The following is a 15,812-nucleotide window of genomic DNA, read 5'->3' on the forward strand; positions in this document are numbered from 1 at the left end:
TATACTCGGCAACCAGGGTGTTGGCATAATCGGCACAAGCTGATTCCCATATTATACTCGGCAACCAGGGTGTTGGCATAATCGGCACAAGCTGATTCCCATATTATACTCGGCAACCGGGGTGTTGGCATAATCGGCACAAGCTGATTCCCATATTATACTCGGCAACCGGGGTGTTGGCATAATCGGCTCGGGCTGATTCCCATTATATGATCTGCAACCGGAGTGTTGGCACAATCGGCTCGGATTAATTCTCATATTATACTCTGCAACTGGGGTGTTGGCACAATCGGCTCTGGCTGATTCCCATATTATTCTCAGTAACCGGGGTGTTGGCACAATCGGCACGGGCTGATTTCCATATTATACTTGGCAACCGGGGTGTTGGCACAAACGGCTCAGGCTGATTCCCATGTTATACTTGGCAACTGGGGTGTTGGCATAATCGGCTCGGCTGATTCCCATTATATGATCTGCAACCGGGGTGTTGACACAATCGGCTCTGGCTGATTCCCATATTATACTCGGCAACCAGGGTGTTGGCATAATCGGCACAAGCTGATTCCCATATTATACTCGGCAACCGGGGTGTTGGCATAATCGGCTTGGGCTGATTCCCATTATATGATCTGCAACTGGAGAGTTGGCACAATCGGCTCTGATTAATTCTCATATTATACTCTGCAACCAGGGTGTTGGCACAATCGGCACGGGCTGATTCCCATATTACACTCGACAACTGAGGCAGTCTTCATGTAGCAACAGATTTTGTAGATAATTTTTTCCACAAGGATGAACAGGCAAAAGTTAAAATGTAATAAAGTAACAAATACACCTATAACACCCAACTGACCACACTGAGTACCACAGCAACCAGTTGGCAACATTTGAGCAACCACCTGGGATACCATAGTAACTTTGTAGCAACTACTAAGCAACATCACGTCACCCACTTAACATAACAACAAAGCGATAAGGAGGAGGAGCCATAGACTAAACTGTTTACACTGTTTATATTTAATCAGTTTAAGTTTTAAGATGTTAGCAGAGGCTATTTTATTTTTAGATCTGTTGATCTGAAAAAAGGAAACGGCAGCTTAAATAAGGAAGGGCATGAGGTAATCAGACGAAAACAAAAGAAAAAGTCCAGCTTCCACAGGAAATGGCTCTGTTCTTTCCCATTATAATTAAACTAAACAATTGGACACAAGGAAATCTTTATCAGTCCCCAGAAGTTACAGGAAGCCCTGTGTGGATATGATTTATTACAGGACGTTAAAAAATTACATGACCGATTCACCAAAAGAAATCTCAGTATACAGCAGTTTGTAAAAGTATTTTTTTCACATTTGTCACTTTACAACCACAAACTTATATGTATTTTATAGAGACTTTAAGTGATAAACCAACACAAGGTTGCCTTCAGAAGTCCCTGAATAAGTTAATCCAGCTGTGTGTAAATTAGTCTCAGTATAAATACAGCTGTTCTGTGAAGACCTCAGTGGTTTATTCGTGAACAAACAGCATCATGAAGACCAAGAAGAAACTCAGCAGATTCAGGGTCAGAGATTAAGCTGTGGAGAAGAAGTTTAAAGCAGGGTCAGGTAATAAAAACACCTCCCAAGCTTTAATCATCCCTAGGAGCTCTGTTCTATCAATCCATCATCCAAAAATAACAGAAAAAGTATTCTACAACTGTTTCTACAAACCTACCAAGACATGGCCATGATTCAACCAAACTGACAGATCCAGCAAGGAGAGCACTGATCAGAGAAGCAGCCGAGACCCATGATCACTCTGGAGGAGCTGCAGAGATCCACAACTCAGGTGGATCAGGAGAATCTGAACACAGGACAACTATAAGTCCTGCACTCCAGATATCAATCAATCAATCAACCTTTATTTAAACTCGGAGTACATTGAGGGTGGCCCTCATTTACAATGCAGCCGAGCATTTACATAGAGAAGGGATTGACAGAAACAACAACAACTACAAAAAAGTAGATAGAATAAAATAAGTAATAAAAAAGCATAAAAAACAGCATTATAATAAGGTATAAGAATTTAAAAAAATGTTAAGATATAAAACAAATAAGGTAAAAATAATAATTGAAGGGTAGGAATCATAAAATCATAGGTAAAAAAAAGGAAATAGAACTAATAAAAATTCAACTACAGATGAATAAATAAAAAACTAAACACAAAATAGTAAAATATAAACAAGCAAAAACTAATAATAAAGGTAAAAGTAAGAAACTAAAAATAAATAAAACCGCTAAAACAAACCAACATAAAAAAATAAAAAATAAATAATAAATAAAGAAACTTAAAACATACCAAAGATCATTAAAAAAAGTCTCAAGGTGGTTAGAAAATAGGAGTTTAAAATGATTTAGTGACACCAGTGAGCTGAGCTTTAGAGTTCCTGTAGTGAATTCCAGCTCGCTGGTGCTGCTCTGTGGCTAAAAGCAAATTTTCTTAGTTCAGTTAAAACTCTCGGTACATGAAGGGTGATCCAGTCACTGGAGCGAGTCTGGTAGGTTGTGTTATTTTTAATAAGTTTTTGTGAGATGTACGGTGGCATATGGTGAGAAAGTGCTTTAAAAACCAAAATAAACCAATGTGTTTCCCGACGCACAGCAAGAGAAGACCATCCAGCTTTTTCATAAAGTGAACATATATGGCCTTTATGGAAGAGTGTCAAGGAGAAAATCGTTGTTAAAAGAAAGTATTGATATACTTTGATTTTGATTAATACTTTTACACGTCACACTTTTCATATTTTTATTTGATTCATTTTTTTAAATCTATGTATTATTTATGGCACAATTATGTGCTATTTTTGGTAGAGTAAACCATACCTGTCAAGTCTCCCGTTTTGGCCGGGAAACAACCGTATTTTACTCCTCTTTCCCGCCGTCCTCCCGTATTAGTATTTTCCCGTAAATTTCCCGTATTTTACTAAAATAAAAAAATATATATTATTGAGGATACAGGGCACTGACCGCTCTGTGTCTCTTAACCAATCGTGGAGCCGGTTCAAGGAGAAAGTCCCGCCTTTCAGAAGAAACAGCCAATCAGCTTGCAAGGAGGGTCAGTGTGTGGAAGCCCCGCCCTCCTCGCTGTGAGTTCAGGCAGCTAGTTGGAGCTGCTGAAGTTAAAACATACATGCAGCGATTTTTCTAAAAGAAAGGTAACGGTAGTCTAATCATGGAAACTGTGATGAGATTTTTCTGATAGCTGCTTAAAAATACTCCGAAATAAAACACACAGATTAAACCTTTTAAAATAAAAAAAAATTACAGCTTGTGACTCAGTTTAACTAGAAATGTGGAGAGGACCGACATTAACTGAACTGATCAGGGGTGGAGTGATCAAAAGAAAGAAGTATTAATAAAAATTTATTGTGCAGTCCCCTTAGGACTAATTTTTACTGATGGAATATATCTGGTCCATGTCCTTTTAGTAAAAGCTCATAATACCATTTTTAGGTCACCAACAATCATTTTGCAGAATTTGTGCACTCTTTGTTCAATTTTAAATCCATTAAATAAATAAAAAATATATCATATAAAAGAGTGCATTTATTACAAAAAAGACATGAAATCTTAAAAAAAAAAAAGATATAGAAAAGGGTTTTTAATTTGGCTGTATTAAAATTATGACATATGTAGGAATGTCCACAACATGTTCAGATTCTGATAATCTAATTGTGTGTAAGTGGTTCACATGTGGTTATTTTAGATTTTTTGTAAACCTGTTTTAAAATGTAAGAGATACTGAACCTTCGTTGGGCTGGTGGGACGGCTTTAAGCGGACAGAGGAAAATATCCCTTATTTTTAAATCTAAAACTTGACAGGTATGGAGTAAACATGTACATGTACTACACAGTTGTTAGTAATGATGAAGTAATATGACTCACTGTAGAATATTGTAATGAAACGAAACAAACTGCACAAAGCAAAAACAGTAATTTTATGTACAGTCACCAAATAACAGGTAAAAAATACAATGCAATCATCATAATTAAATCCTCCAAAGACCTACAACATCAATCTGCTGCGGATGGTGTAACTGTGCTTCATTCAGCTATTCAGCTCATTAAAATTGAGAACAGTAAAAAGCTCTCTCTACAAAGTAAGCTTTTTTTTTTTTTGTTTCATTTTTCTGAATAAATCCTAACTTGGTCTTGGTTTTGGTCAGGGACATCAGCAGAGCCCCAGTTTAACCACTATCACTGTAACAAAAACTCATATTTTCCAAACAGTTTTTTTTTTTCATTGTTCAATTTATTCTAAAAGACTACAGACTTTTTACATTTACATCAGAACTGATTTTACACATTTAATTAATGAAACATGAAATAGCAAAAAAAAAAAAAAAAGTCTAAACAGAATCTTTAGTAAAAAAAAAGTAAAAAAAAAAACAAAACAAAAAAAATCAGTAAAACTGTTTAATCAGAGACAGATGTGCTTCCCCAAGTAGAAAATAATTATGTGTAAAATGCATTCATTAAAATATTTGTGAATAAACAAAAACATATTAGTATGTATAGCAATTGTGTTAAATAAATATAAATACATAAATTTCACATTTAAAAAATGTAATAAACAGTATTAATCTGTAATAATCAGCAGGATAGAGAAGAAGGAGATGATCTGATATTAACATAGAGATGATTTAATCTCTCAGCTGAGATCAGTTTAACTTTAATCAGCTCGTTTATCAATCTGAGCCATGGCCGCCTTCACCCAGTCCTCTTTAGGGTCTGCACACACACGGTTACCCGCCCATCTCGTGAAACTGCAGAGGATAAAAATGAGAGTTAAAATAGTTGGAGTGATTCAATACAGATACATATATAGTGGTAATAATTAGTGCTAAAGGTTTTAAAATCAATAAAAGTACAAGGGTGCCTAATTTAGTTTAAAGCAGAGACTGTATAAAAAGATGGACGCCGTGTCTCCGTTCCCATTCATTCAATGAAAATGAAGCCAAAATCTTCCTCCATGTTGGCGATCCTGAAACCCGAGTCTGTAGAGCACAGTAGAGACCAGAGGAGGGAGAAAGACTGTGGAGAGACCACCTACTCATTTAAATAACCCCGCCCCTGAAGGCTGCCTCAAGGTCACAGGCTGCAGAGCAGAGCTGACAGTCTGTTATTGGTCCCGCCCATAACCCGCCCTTTTACAATAACCACACCTTTTTTGAATAGAGCTGAATAACGTTTTAAAAAACGAATTATGTGGGGATTAAAAAATTAACAATATAAGCAGAGGTTATACTAGCTGCTGCATTTAAATAATGGAGGTAGAATTACAGTATATTAGGAAAAAACGTGATTGAAAGTTGTTCTGTTTTAACAATGAAACCTATGGGGATGGGTGGAGTTACACAGCTTTCTGAAACCGAACAGCAGGGGGCGCCCGACCTGTGGTGGCTTCACTTTTGAGAGACGATGCTCTGTCCAGCTATACACAGTCTATGATTTAAAGTATAATTGCGCACACACACACTGGGAAAAGAGAGAAACAGACAGGCAGAAAAGCAAGACAGGAACAGGAAAGACAAGGGCTAAGGTGTGACAAATAACAGCAGCTTTTAAAGTCAAAGTCAAAGTCAAAGTGGTTTTTATTGTCATTTCAGCTATATACAGAGTACACAGTGAAACGAAACAACGTTCCTCCAGGGACCATGGTGCACATAAACACAGTGTAGACAGAACAATAAGTGCAACAGTACAAAAGTGCAGACAGACAATACAACACAATACAGACAAAGAATAATAAATAACAAGACAGTGTGCAAATTATGCAGTGTGCAAAAAAGACCAGGTGAGGTAGTAATTACCTCTATTACACAGTGTGCAATAGAGTCCAGTGAGGTAGTAGGGTTTTTAGTGCTTTCCATTTTCTGGGGTAAGTGGGGTAAGAGTGTGTGTGCATGTACAGAAAAACCATCAGTTCAGTCTCTGCAGTTGAGGAGTCTGATGGCTTGGGGGTAGAAGCTGTTGCAGAATCTGGTCGTGCTGGACCGGATGCTGTGGTACCTTCTTCCCGAAGGCAGGAGGGAGAACAGTTCGTGTGAGGGATGGGTGGGGTCATTCACAATGCTGGTTGCTTTGCGGATGCTGCGGGTGGTGTAAATGTCCGTGATGGAGGGGAGAGAGACGCCAATGATCCTCTCAGCTGTCCTCACAATACGCTGGAGGGTCTTGCGGTCAGAGACGGTGCAGGTCCCAAACCAGGCAGTGATGCAGCTGCTCAGGATGCTCTCAATGGTCCCTCTATAGAAGAGTGTGAGGATGGGTGGAGGGAGACGGGCCTTTCTCAGCTTCCGGAGGAAGTAGAGACGCTGCTGGGCTTTCTTGGCTGTAGAGCTGGTGTTCAGGGTCCAGGTGAGGTTATCTGCTAAGTGGACACCAAGGAACTTGGTGCTCTTAACAATCTCCACAGAGGACCCGTCGATGTTGAGTGGAGAGTGGGTGTGTTGTGCTCTCCTGAAGTCAACAACCATTTCCTTTGTCTTGTCCACATTCAGGTGAAGGTTGTTGACTGTACACCAGTCTGTCAGCCGCTGCACCTCCTCTCTGTATGCTGACTCGATATTTAGATATTGTGTTTAATATTTAAGAAGGTGATACTTACACAACTCCAGGATGTGGACAGGCACCTCTCAATACTTCATACTTCTCAATTTGGTCTAGAGGCATTTTTCCCTTATAGAAACCGAAACAGCATGTCAGTGGTGCCTGTGCATCTGTTACAAAAAATAAAAATAATGAAAGTTAAAACATATGACTTGTAATATTAACAAAATGAATAACACTAATAATAATATGGTACCACTTTAAAATAAGACTACCTATATATATAGGGTTTATAAATGGTTTACAATAAGTTTATTAATGGTTACTAATAAGCTTCTAAATGCCTTAAAAATAATTAATAATCAGTTTTATACAACAGTTAGTTCCGACCTCACAATCTGATTGGTTGAGAAGTGTTCTAGCCGTGCTGATATTTCGTGAGAACATCACGGCCTTCTCACACTACACTTGTATCTCTCCGCCGACACGTTGCCAAGTAACGGCGTATACACACAGGACACCGGCAGCAGCGTTAGCTTAGCACAGACTAGCAGTCAGCCGTGGCACGATCGCCCGCAGCCCATAGCGCAGACTCGTCATTCGTGGAAAAAAGGGAAGGAAAATCGCTCGGTTAATACCGTCTTACAGCCAGAACGCTAACCAGCCAGGCTAGGCTAAGCTAAGTTAATGCTGAGCTAAAGCAAGCTACGCTAACCTAACCACAGTCCAGCCAGCTAGCTAAAACCAACACCACCCAGGAAAATAAGCAGAAATGCTAAAATTCACGGCTTTCACCTGAAGAGACTCCACGGAGCAGGAGAGGAGAGTATTAGCGTTATTTCACACTTCTAACGTTACCATCTTCACTTATTCCCAATTTTGCTTTCAAGCTAACTTTCGTGGTGTTAGTCTGCCTGAACCATACACTGTATGTAGTTAAGTTGTGGTGGAACTACTTTTTGGCGGAAGGCTCAGTCCATATTAAAGCATATTCAAACTGAATTTCTTAAAGTTCTTTGATTTATTTTCTTTATTTATTTAGTAAAAAAAGAAACTGTTGTATAAAAGCAATAGAACACTCGAGGTCGTGTGTTATCGCAAATAACATGTGATGGTCTACGGCGATGATCTATGACCAAATCACAGCCGTGATGTTATTTCGCAATAACACACTCCCTCTCGTGTTCTATTGCTTAAATAACACATACGTAGAAAGGGCATAAAAAAGACTATGACCTGTTGTTTGTCAAATAGTGAACCCACAGCCGTCTATATTGTTGCCCTTTCTACGTATATTTACGTATGTGTAACTGATTATTAATGATTTGTAGGGCATTTACAACCCAATTAGTAATCATTAATAAACTAATTGTAAAGGTAGCTTTATAAAGGTAGTCTTATTTTAAAGTGGTACCAATAATACTAATAGTACTAATAGTAATAATACTAATAATAAATAATACTAAGTGACCAGATGATAGTTTGAAATGGATGAGGTGAATTAGTGAGTTAGTTTAATGAATGTATGACAGGTGTTATATTTTATAACTGCTGTATTATTATTAATCATCACAGTAAGTGCTGCAGTAGTGGAGGGAGGGGGGGGCTAAGCTCTAATTAGTGTAGTAAAGAGTAAAGAGATCCACAATTATGAATATTTAAAAAATTAAACAGAACAAAACACTATGGAATGATAAAGAAAAGGTAACTGAAACAAAACACTAAGAAACAGAGGATAAACTAAAATACTGAAACAAACAAGCAAAAATAACAAACAATGAAACAAACTACATAAAGCAAACCTGGAAAACTGAAGACAAAAAAACACAGCCGGTCTAAGGCTAAACAAAAGACAGAATAACAGGACAAGGTCAAACGAAAAGCACGACAGAGAACAAAGGAGCACATGGAGTATTTATACACAGGAACACACAAGGGACACCTGTGGAATTATCAAGGGGGTTGGGTTATAGATGACAGGGCGGGGTTAAGGCGGAGACAGGACAATACCAAAACAATGCCATGTGCTCAAAAAAGCACATGGCTAGGGACACAAGACAGGAAAACAGAGGGCAGGAGCAGAAAGGAAAGGGAAAAGACACTATACATACACAGTTAAAGGTGTGACAGATTCACAGCAGCACGTTTGTATTAAGATAAAGATATCATATTTATTACACTTAATTCTCTGACAAGAGGCTCAGACACATTAAAGACACAAGCAATGATACCAGCAGTAACAGATGTTACAATACTGAAATACTAATAAACATATAATTTTTTTGTTCTATAGGAAAATCAGAACAATTACTTGAACTTTCGTTTTGTAGTTGCATTCCAATTATATATAGATACATATATATATATATATATATATATATATATATATATATATATATATATATATATATATATATTTTTAGGAGTCTATATAACAATACAATCAAGTTTAAATTAAGATTCAGTGAGTAATACAAATAATTATAATGAACAGATATGAAACGATAATAAACCTAAAGATGGACTTACAGCATGCCTCCACACAGGACTGAAGGTGGAGGACGATCAGCAGACCCAGGAGGAGAGAACCACACCAGAACCTCATGACTCAGAAGCAGAAGATGATGATGATGATGACAATGATGTAATGAGGTGGATCTCCTGATTTATCATAAGATATGAGGAAAGTAAGGATGAAGATTTTTAAAAACATAAATAAACAGGAAAGAAATCTGAGTCCACACTAAATCTCTTTACTGTGATCAGCTGTCCCTGTTTAACAACAAATATATTATACCATAATATATTATATAACAGCATTAACAGTAAGTATACACTGTAAGCCCCGATAAAATGAATTTACTTAAAACATTTAAGGAAGTAATGTAAGTAATGGGTAACGAAAACTTAAAGCTCCACTAGGTAGGATTAAGATTTTGTGCTCGTGGGCTCCCCCTACAGTTGTAGAGTGTAATAAATGTTTCAGGCGGATTAGTTTCTCTTTATCGTTTTCTGGATTTCACAGACATATTCGGTCTCTTTCCAGCTTCTGCCAGAGTGTCTGTATGTTAGTTTGTAAAGAATGAACCAGTAGTCCTTGTAGAACTGTTAGAACTAAAGGTCGGAAAGCAGGTCGCAGTTCTCGCGAGCGTCGGTCGCGGCCGCCTCGGAAAACTTACAGAGTCTGGTTTGAGCTCAGAGGAGCTCCGGCACAGACACGAGAGCACCGCTATTCCTCCTATCACACCTCAATGCAGCGCTGCAGTGAGTTTCAAACTGTAATTTTACTTCTTTAAAAAGATCAAAGATCAAGGAAATCCTACCTAGTGCTGCTTTAAGTTAGCATAACTTAGAACATCAAGTTATTGCAACTAAAGGGGAAGTTGATTTAACTTTTTTATTGTTGTTATACTGTAAGACCATATAAGTTTTTAAGGCAGCCGGTTTGCTCAATTTTGTAAGTAATGGTGGATGAAAACTTGAGTTAGCATAAATTAAAGCATCAAGGGGAAGTTGATTTATTTGTAAGGTATCTCAGAGGGAATCACTACACACTGATGGTGAGTGTCTGGTTAGTCAGAAACTGTTGGACACACCCACTATGCAAATAGATTGTGACAGAAGCCAATGGAAAAGAAGCTGTTAATGACAACAGACTAAACTCAGTTATTATAAGTTGGTTCAACTCAAAGATCTCAGTTTGAATAGTACAGTATATGTGCTCACTGTACTGTTTAGAAATATCCAATTTTAAGTAAAACAGACTTAAATCATTTGAGTCCAAACAACTTCTGGGTTTACAGTGTAGTGCATACAGTAATACAGTCAATACAGTGATAATTATTATATTACTACCAGTACTAAGGGTAAAATAGTAATGACAATTTATACAGAAATAAATAAACAACAGTAAATATTTTATGAACTGTAACAGTAACACAGTAAATATAATACTATCATAAAATCACCTTAATGGTGAACAGCAACATTACTACAGTAAACTAGTACACTAACACTGTATTAGTGTATTAATACCAGTAAATCATAATAATAAAAACATTAACAGTCATAACAGTTACTGCAATAACAATATACAGTGCAATAATAGCAATAACAGTAAATATAGTAGTAACATTAACAGCCATAACAGAGAAAAGATCAGTAAAAAGTAACTACACCAAACGTTATTGTGATCACTGGACACTGCAGTAGAGTTCTTCTTGTTGAAAAGATGACATTTGCAGGTTTAAAATCTGTATTAAAGTAGTAAATCCTGTTCTTCAGTATAGGTGATAAACAGTAGATTGTATCCAGAACAGTGCTGTTGGTGTTCCAGAACCTGGGTTCTGCTCCTGAGCACCGGTCAGGGTCACTGTGGTCAAGTTGCAGTGTTTCTTTCCTGTCTGAAGAAAAGAGGAAACTGCTCCCTGAAACTCTCTTTCACTTTCACAGCTTTACTTTCTGTTATCTAGAACCCTTTATCACCCACTGAAGATATTCCTGCTCTAAACTCTTGAGAGTTAGAACCTCATTCTGCTGCAGAACAGGTCATTAGTGTAGTATTAGTGTAGTTATAGAGAGTTATAACCCCCAGTCTCTTACCTTCTTCTCACAGCAGTAGAGTAACGGTCCGGTTCTGTAAATCTGGACTCTGAAGAACAGGAGGAAACAGCAGAGCTCCGAGTGGTAGAAATGCAGAACTGCATACAGTCATTTTACACTGTTACACAATAATAACAATAATAACTCCTGCTGCCAGAATCTACTGGTGTCTTCCAAAAAACACAGACATACTGTATCATGAATTTCCTGCTCAAATAAAACATTTACTTTCTCTATATGTAAATGAACTGTACATTTATCTTAATTCACCGTTTAACTATATACTGCTGTAAGTTAGTATATACAGTTGTATAAAAAAGTTTGGGCACCCCTGATCATTTTCATGATTTTCCTTTTCAAATCTGCAGTTTCAGTTAAATACATCATATATTAGATGAACACAGTGATATTTAAGATGTGAAATGATGTTCATAGGATTTCAGAAAGTGTGCAATAATTATTTAAACTAACAACCTCTAAACCAGGGATGTCCAAACTACGGCCTGTGGTCCATTTGCGGCCCGTTTCCTTTTTTGGAGCGGCCCGTGAGGTATTTTAGAAATAGAATAAAAGTTGGCCCGCTGTTAAACAGGTTTTTATAATGTGAGATTCAAAGTTTGAACGCTAGATGTCAGAAACTGGCCAAAGAGTCTAAAAGCGGAGAGAGTGCGCATTTCTAGCGCAGAAAAACGGGCCAAAGAGTCTAAAAGCGGAGAGAGTGCGCAGTCCTAGCACAGAAAACAGGCCAAAGAGTCTAAAAGCGACGAGAGTGAAGTTTTAGTGCAGAAAAACTGGCCAAAGAGTCTGAAAGCGGAGAGAGTGCGCATTTCTAGCACAGAAAAACGGGCCAAAGAGTCTAAAAGCGGAGAGGGTGTGCAGTTCTAGCGCAAAAAACAGGCCAAAGAGTCTAAAAGTTGCCGTAATTAAAGAGTTTAATATTAAGAGACATCATGAAATGAAATATCAATTTGAAAAATCTTAGTTTACACAACACTGTTAAAGATAAGATAGTAAGTAAAGTAAAATGGTGTGTAAATGAAATAATCAGGAAAATGTATTATTTAAAGTGGTATATTTCATTATTTGTTTTATTACAGAGTCTGTGGCCGTGACTTCAAATATATTTCTCCTTCTGGCCCCCAACAAAAAAAGTTTGGACACCCCTGATCTAAATTCTTCCTATAGCTTCCAATGAGAGTCTGGCTTCTGGTTGAAGGTATTTTGGATCATTCAGTCAGGTTTAATGGTTTTTTGAGCATGAACAGCCTGCTTTTCAATAATATTCAGGTCTGGGGACTGGGATGATCTGACATGATCATTCCAGAACATTGTACTTGTTCCTCTGCATGAATGCTTTAATACTTTAGTAGATTTTGAACAGTGTTTAGTGTTTCGGGTCGTTGTCTTGTTGAAGTATCCAGCCCCGGCGCTTTAACTTCAACTTTCTCACTGATTCTTAAACATTGTTCTCAGGAATCTGCTAATGTTGACTGGAATCCATGAGATCCTCAATTTTAACAAGATTCCCAGTACCTGCACTGGTCCCACAGTCCCACAGCATGATGGAACCACCACCACATTTTACAGTGAGGAGCAAGAAAGTGTTTGTGTTGGAATGCTGTGTTCTTTTTCCTCCATGCATAAATAACCATCCTCCAAATAACTCCAAAATTTTAGTTTCATCAGTCCACAGAACCTTATTCCAGAATGAAGCTGGCTTGTCTAAATGTGCTTTAGCTTTAGCATACCTCAAGCGACTCTGTTTATGGCTTCTTCTGCATTTCTCTTCTATACAGCCTCTCCTTGTGCAAAGTGCGCTGAATAGTGAATAGTGAACGATGCACAGTGACACTTATCTGCAGCAGGATAATGAAGTTGTAGGTGTTTGGAGCTGGTCTGGAGGTTTGTAGGTTGACTATAACTGTTCTCTCCATCCTTCTCCTCTGATTATCTGAGATTTTTCTTGTTCTGACACTTCAGGTCTTGACTAGAACTGTGTCTGTGGTTCTTCCATTTCCTCACTCTGTTCCTCACAGTGGAAACTGCAGCTGAAATCTCTTAGATTAGAGCTTTTTATATTCTTCCTCTAAACCATGATGTTGAACTGTCTTTGTTTTCAGGTCATTTGAGTTGAGTTGTTTTGAGGCTCCCATGTTGCTGCTCTTCAGAGAAGATACAAAGAGGAGAAAAACGTGTGTTTGGCTCTTTAACCCTTTCTCATAATTGGATTCACCTGTGTGAATTTGAATTGTAAAAAAGTATTCAAATCAATAAAATGACAAGGGTGCTCAAATTCATGTACCTGCCTTGGTTTAAAGAATTCTTGCACACTTTCTGTAAATCCTAAAAACTGAATTTTACTTCTCAAATATCACTGTGTACGTCTGCTTTATGATATATTTAACTCAAATTGATGATCCCAACAACTAATGGTTTATGTTACAAAGAAAAATCATGAAACATATCAGGGGTGCCCAAAATAACACTATATAAAATCAGATGAGAAAGTGCATAGTACAAGCTATTTAGACGTTTATGTACTTTCCCTGCACAGTTTTGTGTTTTTTTTCTACCATATATACATACTTAATATGTTTGATGTATTGTCCATGAATAAAGTAAAACAGTTTAAAAGTTTAAATTGATGTTCAATAAAATACTAAGAGGAAGAAAAATTATTTTGTAATGTAATAAAATCAGTATAGTTCAACAGTGTAGTCCAGTAGTAGTTTATTGGTTTGAAATGTAGTATTTGTACAGCAATATATAAAAAACAATCCCTCTTATTTAACAGTTTATTCATACAGATTTAAAGTTGTAGCAGATCTTTTCATTTCACAAAAACACAAATTTAGTCAGAGGATGAATGAAAAATATACAGTTTAAGTACAGATTATTGCGCAACAACTTGAGAATAAATGTTTTTGTTTTTTTGCACTTTGAATAAATTACTTATTTTGGTGATTTAAAACAAACAAGTGTTTAATATAATTTGGTTACATGTACTACATTGTTGAAAATAATGTTTTTAAGTAAAAAAAAAATATTGAGCAAAGCTGCACACTAATCAGTGGGGATGAAGCAGTTAGCAACAATGCTAACAGTTAACAGTTTTCTTGCACAGCTTTTACCTCAGTCTTCAGAGAGTTAACCTAGCTAGCTAGCTGTGTTGTGCTCTAAATTATGCAGTTTAATGATTTTATGAGCATATATGTTAATGCTATGAACATAGTGAAATGTACTACAGAGTTGTAATTGGTGTAATTACTGAGATTTAAAACGTTTTTTTTTTAGCAAATGTAAAAGTTTCTGGCACACTTTTACCTCAGTCTCCAGAGAGTTAGCTTAGCTAGCTAATGTTAGCTATGCTGTGCTGTGTCGTGCTTTACTGTTACTTATTTTGATGATGATTTGATAATTTTATGAGCATTTTAAAATATATTTTAACACTGTGAACATAATGAAATGTCCAAGAGAGGTGTTTTAAGTGTAAGTAGTGAGATTTATAATGTTTTTAGCAAAGCCGCACTCTAATCAGTGGGCTTGGAGCAGTTAGCCACAATGCTAACAGTTAAGAGCTTTCTTGCACACTGTTTACCTCTGTCTGCAGAGAGTTAGCTTAGCTAGCTAGCTGTGTTGTGCTGTGCTCTAAATAACACATTTTAATGATTTTATGAGCTTTTTAAATATATGGCTATGCTATAAAGTTGTGGTTAGTGTAAGTAGTTAGATTTAAAATGTTTTTTATTGAGCATATTCACTTTTTGGTGCACTTTTTTACCTCAGTCTGCAGAGAGTTAGCTAACTAGCTTAGCTAGTTATGTTCTGTTGTGTTGGGCTCTGCATTTACTCATTTTATTGATGATTTATTGATTTTATGAGCATCATTCATATATTTTGATCCTGTGAACAGATTAAAATCTACTACAGAGTTGTAATTATTGTAAATAGTGAGATTTAAAATGTTTTTATTGAGCGAAGTTAAAAGTTTCTGGCAAACGTTTTACCTCAGTGTTTATATAGGTAGGTAAGGTTAGCTTACTATGTTGTGTTGTGTAATGCTCTAAATTACTAATTTTGATGATGATTTAGTGATTTTATAAGCATTTAATATGTATTGTTATGCTGTGAACATAGTGAAATGTACTACAGAATTGTAATTACTGTACGTAGTGAAATGTAAAATGTTTTTATTGAGCGAAGTTAAAAGTTTTTGGTGCGCATTTATGAGCATTTTTTTTGTATTTTTATGCTGTGAACATAATGCAATGTTTAACAGTTATGTTATTAGTTTAAAAAGTGAGATTAAAATGTTTAATTGAGCAAAGTTAAATGTTTTTCAGTGGTCTTACTGCATACTATTAGCATTTTTCTGGCACACTTTTTACCTCAGTCCACAGAGAGCTTAAATAAGTAAGTTAACCAGCTAACTATGTTGTGTATAAATGACTTATTACTTGTTTTGGTTACGGGTTTTCTAAAGCACTTTTTACTGTGTATAAATTACTTTAAATTATTTTACAAGCGTTTGTAATATATACTGATATTCTAAATGTGTACAAGTACTACACAGTTGCAAGTAATGTTTTTGAGTTTTAAAAAACTTTCATCTAACAAAGC

The 15,812-nt window shown here is 36.5% G+C and overlaps 1 protein-coding gene across 11 annotated transcripts in view; it reads right to left on the minus strand.

The window, feature by feature from the left end:
- LOC111191212 (C-C motif chemokine 14) overlaps positions 1–15,812 on the minus strand; it is a 75,425-nt gene that overhangs the window by 27,942 nt on the left and 31,671 nt on the right. The window contains exons 1-4 of one of the 11 annotated variants that reach the window (XR_007440405.1): positions 11,193–13,527; positions 9,120–9,251; positions 6,649–6,760; positions 4,269–4,804 (exon numbers count right to left, since the gene is read on the minus strand). The exons of 5 other annotated variants lie outside the window; for them this stretch is intronic. Coding sequence is in view for 4 of the 6 variants with exons in the window: in XM_049482693.1 (XP_049338650.1) it covers positions 5,966–6,517 (552 nt within the window). In the remaining 2 variants the exon portion in view is untranslated. 5 more of the 11 variants (XM_049482698.1, XM_049482697.1, XM_049482693.1 and 2 more) reach the window with 5 other exon arrangements.

The sequence above is a fragment of the Astyanax mexicanus genome, chromosome 8, assembly GCF_023375975.1.
Source record: "Astyanax mexicanus isolate ESR-SI-001 chromosome 8, AstMex3_surface, whole genome shotgun sequence".
NCBI lineage: Eukaryota > Metazoa > Chordata > Actinopteri > Characiformes > Acestrorhamphidae > Astyanax > Astyanax mexicanus.